At 30.3% G+C, this 9,143-nt stretch overlaps 1 protein-coding gene across 5 annotated transcripts in view; it reads right to left on the minus strand.

The window, feature by feature from the left end:
* Positions 1-7,916, minus strand: part of LOC134707712 (coiled-coil domain-containing protein 180-like) — a 50,776-nt gene extending 42,860 nt beyond the window's left edge. For 4 of the 5 annotated variants that reach the window (XM_063567716.1, XM_063567713.1, XM_063567714.1 and 1 more), the window contains exons 1-6: positions 7,746-7,916; positions 5,777-5,976; positions 5,463-5,551; positions 5,051-5,108; positions 3,442-3,493; positions 1,847-1,951 (exon numbers count right to left, since the gene is read on the minus strand). In XM_063567716.1, coding sequence (XP_063423786.1) covers positions 1,847-1,951; positions 3,442-3,493; positions 5,051-5,108; positions 5,463-5,551; positions 5,777-5,976; positions 7,746-7,814 — 573 coding nt within the window. In that variant the 5' untranslated portion in view covers positions 7,815-7,916. Of the gene's footprint in view, positions 1-1,846; positions 1,952-3,441; positions 3,494-5,050; positions 5,109-5,462; positions 5,552-5,772; positions 5,977-7,745 lie in introns of those variants that run through there. The other variant, XM_063567718.1, reaches the window with a different exon arrangement.
* Between the last annotated feature and the right edge of the window lie 1,227 nt (positions 7,917-9,143).

Here is a 9,143-nt window from a genome sequence, read left to right on the forward strand (position 1 = left end):
CCTAAAGTAGTCAACTGATCATTTTGGTCATGCTGACTTATTTGTAGATCTTACTTTGCTGAACATTATTGCTTTTTACAGTTTATCTCTATCTGAAATAATATTCAAGATAATAACCAAAAACAACAAAATTTCCTTAAAATTACCAATTCAGGGGCAGCAACCTAACAACGGAATGTCAGATTCATCTGAAAATTTCAGGGCAGATAGATCTTAATCTGATTAACAATATTTCCCCCTGTCAGATTTGCCCTAAATGCTTTGGTTTTTGAGTTATAAGCCAAAAACTGCATTTTACCCCTATGTTCTATTTATAGCCATGGCGGCCATCTTGGTTAGTTGGCGGGGTCACCGGACACAATTTTGAAACTAGATACCCCAATGATGATTGTGGCCAAGTTTCAAATAATTTGGCCCAGCAGTTTCAGAGGAGAAGATTTTTCTAAAAGATTACTAAGATTTACGAAAAATTGTTAAAAATTGAATATAAAGGGCAATAACTCTTTAAGTGGTCAACTGATCATTTTGGTCATGTTGACTTATTTGTAGATCTTACTTTGCTGAACATTATTGCTTTTTACAGTTTATCTCTATCTGAAATAATATTCAAGATAATAACCAAAAACAACAAAATTTCCTTAAAATTACCAATTCAGGAGCAGCAACCTAACAACGGAATGTCAGATTCATCTGAAAATTTCAGGGCAGATAGATCTTAACCTGATTAACAATATTTCCCCCTGTCAGATTTGCCCTAAATGCTTTGGTTTTTGAGTTATAAGCCAAAAACTGCATTTTACCCCTATGTTCTATTTATAGCCATGGCGGCCATCTTAGTTAGTTGGCGGGGTCACCGGACACAATTTTTAAACTAGATACCCCAATGATGATTGTGGCCAAGTTTGGTTAAATTTGGCCTAGTAGTTTCAGAGGAGAAGATTTTTGTAAAAGTTAACGCAGGACGACGACGACGGACGACGACGGACGACGACGGACGCCGGACGCCAAGTGATGAGAAAAGCTCACTTGGCCCTTCGGGCCAGGTGAGCTAATAAAAACCTAATAAACAAAACCAAATGATAAAGAAAGAAAAAAAGCTAGACAGGCTGTGACAACCGTAAACTACATCAATCTCCAGTGTGGATGGGATTTTTTTTTTTTTTATTCAAATATTTTCTTACGATCCTTTTTCTTAATCTTAAAGAACCTGCCAAGTTTTATAAATCTACATAAAGGTTTAACAATGCTATTGATGTTTAAATATTAGACTTAAAATGTACCTAAATGTTAACTACAAAAACTAAATCCATCCATCAGTTTTAAGTACGAAAAATTTGTCTTCTGGATACTGTCTTTTGATCATGAAGAACCTTATGTCAAATTTTAATTAAATATATATTCCATTAAGGTTTGGCAAGGTTATTGATGTCTTAAAAATCAATTGAATCTGTGAGCTACTGCTCACTAATGATACCCCTGCCCGCTAAAAGTACAAAGTGAACAGGAATTAGTTGAGTGATAAATGAAAACACATCACACGGTAAAGCTGACTTATATAAATCCAGAACCAAATTGAGAAATCCTTGTAATGTAAATCCTGAGAAAGATGTGATGAAGAATATTCATTTGGATGAACTGACAGATGCCAAACAGTATACCTCACTTTTTTTTTAAATCAGGGTATAATTAAACAAAAGACTGAATTAAATATTGATTACACTGATGCCAACAGTGGGATCCCTATTTCTCATTTCCACAGCCTTGACAAAAATTAAATAAAATCAGTATAAAAAGTATATTTTCTGGTTATTTATATATTTGTTTAGTATTTTTTCGCCATATATACCTCATCTGTTTTGATTCTCTCTAGAATTTCCGCTATTTGTTCATCATTTTCTTCCAGTTTATTCATCAGTGTTTCACAATTCTTTTCTATTCTGGGTTCTATGTCCTAAAAAAAAAACATTCTACATTTTAAAAGAAATAACTTATAAAGAATAAGAATAAGAATAAGAATAAGAATTTTATTAGTTTGAAATCCAAACAATAGGATTGTTACTAAAATACACAACAAAAAAACAAACAAACAGGCATATTAAAATTACAAAACGATAGTCAATAAACAGTTACACTACAAACATGTAGCATTGAAAGAAAAACAAAAACATAGATTAATAGTATTAATTATAATACTATTTTTGACAGCATGCCTCCTCTTTAAAGTTATGTATTAAAATATTATGCTTATGTATCAAAAAATATGTTATAATATTCATTACACAGTTCATATATTGACATTATAATTGTTTCTCTCATTATACATTTCACTTATGTAGTTAACAATGATAAGTAAAATATCACATTCTTCGCAGGAAAATATAAAATCAAATTTATTTTCTTCACTCATGGAATTAAAACAGGGGACAATATTAGAAATTTCATTAAACATTTTGATTCTAGTTTTATTAATTTCTGAACATGTAATGATGAAATGAAATTCATCTTCCAACTCTTTATGGCATAAAGGACATATTCTATTTTCTAGAGCTGTTTTGTTGTATCTTCCACGTTCAACAGCCAACATACTATTACTTATTCTTATTTTAGCATAATTTTTTGTAACATTTTTATCTAAATTCAATAAAAGGTACTTTTCTAGTTCATACTTAACTTTAAATTTTCTGTAGGTTCTTAGTTTATTTCCCTTTATTGAATTATCATCATTAAAGAGACAATTTTTCCAAAATATAATGTAATATATATATATGAGATATGAGATTGATTAATAGAAGTCTAATTTGCAGCTAATCGATCATAAATTTTGATTCAAAAATATATAATTTTTCTTATGAAAAAGTCATAATGTAAATCTGATATACTGATTGAGTTTTTTGTTTATTGATTAGTTTCATAATTGACCAATATTTCATACAACTGCAGAAGGAATGCATACAACCTTAACCATAATAATTCAGTCCCTCTCCATTATCAATATCTCCTTCTTGCAAGGGCATGCTTTCTTTATGCAATAAAAATCTGTCATGACCAGGATTTTAACTGGTGCCAGACAGATGCCTACATTGTAGTATATCTATTATAAGATACAGATCTAACATTGTAAGGCTGTTATTTAGATGAATAGTATAAAATACAGTATATAGTATGGGTTTTTATCTATATCAAACCCTATACTATGCATATGTCATATTTGACTCTCAAGCGAAGCTTGGAATTATAAGGATTTCAAAGGTCAGGAAACAGACCCTTATTAATGTGATATGATTTTTTTATTTTCAAATTTTCATTTGTATCTTTTTGAAGCTGGATATAAGGGCAGGCAATATATCTTCTTGCCTGTGAAATGACGATTTAAGTCGACACTGTATTTTCCTAGCAAAATTGGTATACAGGGGACAACTTGTGTTATACCTAATAACTTACAGAGTTAATCACACTTAGTTCTTGATGCATATCTTCTACTTCAGCTTCATGTCTATAGAAACAAATAATAACAATTTATGAATGAAATTGTAAAGAAATTACAGAAAAACAAGTTCAATGTTTTAAAATATAAAAACATGATACACAAAACAAAATCACTTTGGTCATGATTAAGACTAATATATACATGTACATTATCATAACAACACAAAGCTAAATTTAAATTTTCAATTATTCCTTTTGTTTGTTTATCTGTGTACACTTCTGAAAATATCTTTTCAATAATGTTGAAAAAGTATCAAAACAAATAACACCTAAGATATTGGTAGTACATTTCTGTATTTGTAAATGTCGTTGACCAAATTATTATATGTTCAAGTAGGTATTGTTATTTATATCATATATCAATTAGCACCCTATTGTATTTCCTGGATTTTATTCACCTGGAGTGCATACAACTTGTTTTCACATGACATTTAAGATGGCCTACACTGAGAATTTTACCTGTCATTTCTCAGTGATATTTATATCCAAAAGTAAAATTAAAAAATACCGAAAACAGAAGAAAATTCTGAAGGAAAAGTCCCTAAGAAAATGGTATAATTAAAAGCTCAAACACATCAAACAAATGAATAACAACTGCCATAATCCTGACTTGGTTCAGGCATTTTCTTATGTAGATCATAATAATTGATATTGAAGTTTATTGGATTTTATCAATTTTCAAAATCTACATATAACAAAATGTCCTATATAATATATTCCTCAGTCAATCAGTTTCAACAAAAAGCATATATTTTATCTCTCCAGGGGCAATGACTGCTCTTTAAAACTTTATATAAGTATCTTAAAGAAATGAAGGCTTGAGAGCAAATATAATGCAATTTTCCATATAATGAATATTTCAAAGGGGCACAACTCTTTAAAAAATAAATGATTACCATTAGTTTTGAAATTGTCTGAGACATTGTTGATATAAACCTGAAGTTTAATAAAAATTTGAACATTCACAATGCAATTTGCTAAAATTATTATATTTCAAAGGGGTGCAATTTGCTAAAATTATTATATTTCAAAGGGGCACAATTCTTTAGAAAATAATTGATAAGTACTAATTTTTAAACTTGTCCAAGACATTGCTGATATAACCTATGATATAAGTTTGATAAAAATATTGCAAGAATTGTACACATGAGAGCACTACCAATGAAGTTTTCAAAATAATTAATATGTCCAAGGGCCATAACTTTAAATAAGGAATAGTATTTACCCCAATGTGTGCTAGATCAATTTCTGAACTGTCTAGTTTGTTTATCAATCGATATCTGATTTCCAGGATTAAGGTTTACCCTTGTATATTAATATAAAATAAATAATAATATTTTTTTGTATTAATAGTTTTTGAAGGCCTCATGGAAGATTAACATGTAATTGTTAAATGTGTTACCTTCGATAAATTAAGAATTTTATTATTATTATTTTTATAACTTAAATTTTCAAAATAGAAGTATTGTGAATAACTGAATGTTGGAGGAAAACTGGATGAATGTACATGATGTATCTGCTATGATATCACTAATTGAGTACCTAAGACTAAACAATGACATACCTTTCTTTTCTGCTAGCTGCAATTCTATCAATAATATTGGATCCCATTTTAGCAGGAACTGAAATTATTGAAGAAATAGAATGTAGACTGTATTAACTGAAACCTTGTCAACTGAAGATATCATTAGGTAATATAGTTGTTTGGTATACTGAATACATTAAATTTCTGACAAATGTCAATAGTGGAGTATACATTTGTACGTAGGAACTGGTGATCTTTAAGGATAACATTGAATTACCTATTTTGTGAACTGTTGTATATGAATAAAATACAGCTTACTACATGGTTTTGCTCATTGTTGAAGGCTGTAATGTGAAGTGTTATCCTCTCTTAAAAAAAAAATCATTTATTTCTTCTTCAAAACTAAAGTCATGTACATGGAGGTAGTAACTTATTTATCACAATATCTTACCGACAACATCTGGCAGACCCTGTACTTCTTTTCCAAAGAGACTGCCTTCACTTTCTTTCTGTGTTGCCTGGATAAACTCAGAATACTGCCTATAAAATAAAAGTGATATAATTATAAAGAGTCTTATCAAATGTTTCTAAAAGTACTGATTTCAATACCAAACTTTTTTGAAAGACTGTTGCTAATTGTTAAATTGTAACTTAAATAGACAAATTAAGAGAAAACAGTTCTTGTTAGCTTGGTTCCTTCTGCAAAAATAATACATGGCATCAAACAAATATTAATGACCATGATTATTATGTAAGCAAACTTACTTGTGAAGTGCTGGATTTTCGATATATGGTTCATTTGGGAAACCATCTGCCCAAGTCCTTTGTCTTTCAGTAAGTAAACCATGACTTACTTCATCTCTAGTAAGTTTTACTAATGGTATTCCAGTACTTTGTCTTGTCAGAGCCTTACTACTTTGTGTATCTTCTCTCTTTATTTTTGTTAAACTTTGTGTCAGTTGTAGCTGAAAAGAAAATAACATTGTTCATTATAATGTTTTATCATCACAGTTTTTAAGGTTCTCAGCTACAATGGTCAATCAGAAAAATATCTATATGTACTATCTAATTTTATCTAAATTTTCAGATTTACTGACTTTATGTATGATCTAAATATTTTCAAACTGGGAAAAAAAGTTAAATTATAGAAATTTATAAATGTTTTTTATAAATATTTCAATATCAGCTTTATATTAAAAAACTCTTGCATGCTTTTTCTTCTTCTGATTTTCAAGCTTCATAATACCTACTCATAGAATTTGCAAAATCATAAGTTTTACCCACATATATTTATTTTTGGACTCCAAAAAATAGATTTTGTGTCCATCAAATTTTGCATATAGCACTAGCAGGATTCACACAATTTCTCAGGTTCTATTCTTTCAGGATAACATTGTATTATGGTATATTTTTATACATAGCATGTAAAGCAATACAGAATTTTTTTAAATTCTTGTGAATTTAACCCTTTTGCTGATGAGTCCCTGCTTACCGGGATTCACACTTCAGACTGCTGATGATGAGTCCCATTTTACCGGGAACGGAATACATCTTTTATATTTCCCGCTCAAAACAGTGCAAACATAAGTTATTTTTCTTTGATGAATACCCGGATGAAAGTGTAAACATGGCGCCTCTGTTTGTTGAAAACTGTGTCGAAATCAGAGGAAATTTACGAGAATTTGAAATGAAGGAACCTTTTTTTGGAAAGAATATGAAAGAATTGAAGCCTAACTAGTATACTTTTTTGACATAAAAAGTCGTTTAAAGTACAAAACACTTGAAATGGAAATCCATCAGTGTGAGGAATTTGTACAGCCTCATAAAATTTTTCAAAATTTTGCCGTCTTGAGTTTAAAAATTACTATTTGGGGTCAAAGAGCAGAATTTTGAGAATTGCACCTAAATAATGCCGAAAAATTGAAAATTTGAATATTTTATGAGGAAAAAATTATCAAAATATAAAAAAACTGTGAACATGGTATTAGTAAATGAAATAAATACACAAATAACTACAAACAACTTTTTATTGACATTTATTATGAAGATCTCCCACTTGAGTAAAAGTAGCCAGGGAAGCCATCGTCTTAGAGTAGCTTCTGTCTGGGCAGCAATTGGTGAACTAGGGTTAAATAACGTCTTACAATGTATGACCATGAAATCTAATTTTAAAATCGATCAAGCTAGAAATAGGGGCCAAACTGGGGCCTTACACAACATACTCCTTTGAAAAAACTTACATCTTCTTACCAAAGAGTATGATGTTAAAACGAAATAACTTATTAACAGGAGCTCATCAATACACCTTGTTGCTAATCCTGGCTGACCCCAGAATCTGTCATGCTCAAACTATTGACGTCATACAACGCCAACAATCACTTTTCCATTGTGGCGTCAGATATTTTGCATTATGACGTCAAATGTTTACGGGAACCTGTGTGATGTCCAGTAATGGGGGACAGATAGCAATAAGGTGTACATGTATGGCCAGAGGGAGCACCTGTCTTATATTATTGGATTATTTCAATCTATTTGCTTTAATTAGGTGTATGGTATGTCTTATTTGTGTTTCATGTTTTGACACCATAAGGCTTGTGGGTGTATTTTCTATCATTATCTTACTTAGTTTAAATACAGATTTTTGTTTTTAAATTTGAAAACATTTTCATAACAGTATCATCACTGATCATAACAAGCAGACTTTTGGGTTAAATTATGAGAATCCATCTCTAACCTGGGCATCAAACATCTGCCGGTAAATTTTCCCACTAGGGACAACTCTGGCAGATGCCGCTTCAGACATCTTATCTAGAATCAGGCGCTTCAGACCAAACAAAACAAAGTCAGATTAAAAATAAAATTTGGCCGCCATATTGCTTATCTCCACAGCAACATATAAACGGACTGTATCACAAAACGAATGTCAATACCAATAAACTGTTTTTGTAATTTGATTAGATTATGGTGATATTTAATATTTTTTCCTGAATTTTCTGTTTGATATTGATATGAAGAAACATTCATGATATTGATTAAGTTTTATTTTATAAATAGAAAATTTTGATTCGTTTTGTTAGAAATACTTTAAAGGTTTAGTCAAAACCTACCAATAACTTTGACATAGGACATACAAAAACGTACATAATTAACATTTTTTCAATTACCGGCCGATAACGTCTGTTGTAACATAAACTGTTCGTGGTATGAATTTCATATTTATTTTAATAGTTATTTAAAAATAATGATAAATGAATGAATGAAAACATACAAATTAAAATCTTACATCCGATGTCTCTGTTTATGTAACGCATCATGTACACATAACGGAATTTAATGAGACTGTTATTAAAGTGAGAGGGTTAGCGCTATAGAACCAGGTGTAATCCACCATTTTCTACATTTAAAAATGCCTGTACCAAGTCAGGAATATAACAGTTCTTGTCCATTCGTTTTTGATGCGTTTTGTTATTTGATTTTGCCATGTGATTATGGACTTTCCAAATTGATTTTCCTCTGAGTTCCGAGTATTTTTGTGATTTTACTTTTTAAGGTATATAACTATAAATCAGATATACAATATGGGTTGTAATGATCAGCTGTTTTTCACAGAGAAATGTCGGCCTTTTTAGGTTCAAAAGAAAAAATAGAGACGAATGGAACAAAATAAAATGCCACTAGTGGACGGTTGCTATCACAATGTGTTTTATATAGCTAACAATTATACTATTATTGATGATATAAAAAAAGAGTTTCAAATCAAATAATAAAATAAGATACAACTTAGAAACCGGATTGCCACGGTGTAGCTTTATTCCAATCTCAGTACCACTAACTGTCACTGAACTATTTTTTTCAAACTATCTTTCTCCTTTTTACCTCTCGACATTTTTTGTCTATCCTATCTAAACCTTATTCCTTTTAGTCTCATTGTTAAATTTTTCTCAGCAACCAATTTCGCTTCAAGTTTTCTTTCTCCTTTTCCCATGTTCAGCTGCTCATACCGTACCATGACTTACGTTAAACGTGCTATTTTTACAAGATTCGTCTTAGTAAGCAACATGTATTTGTAAACAACTCGAGGCATGGTAATCGTAACAGGGTGTGATACTATTACAAGTGACAAATCATGATG

Source organism: Mytilus trossulus, chromosome 2 (assembly GCF_036588685.1).
Source record: "Mytilus trossulus isolate FHL-02 chromosome 2, PNRI_Mtr1.1.1.hap1, whole genome shotgun sequence".
Lineage (NCBI taxonomy): Eukaryota > Metazoa > Mollusca > Bivalvia > Mytilida > Mytilidae > Mytilus > Mytilus trossulus.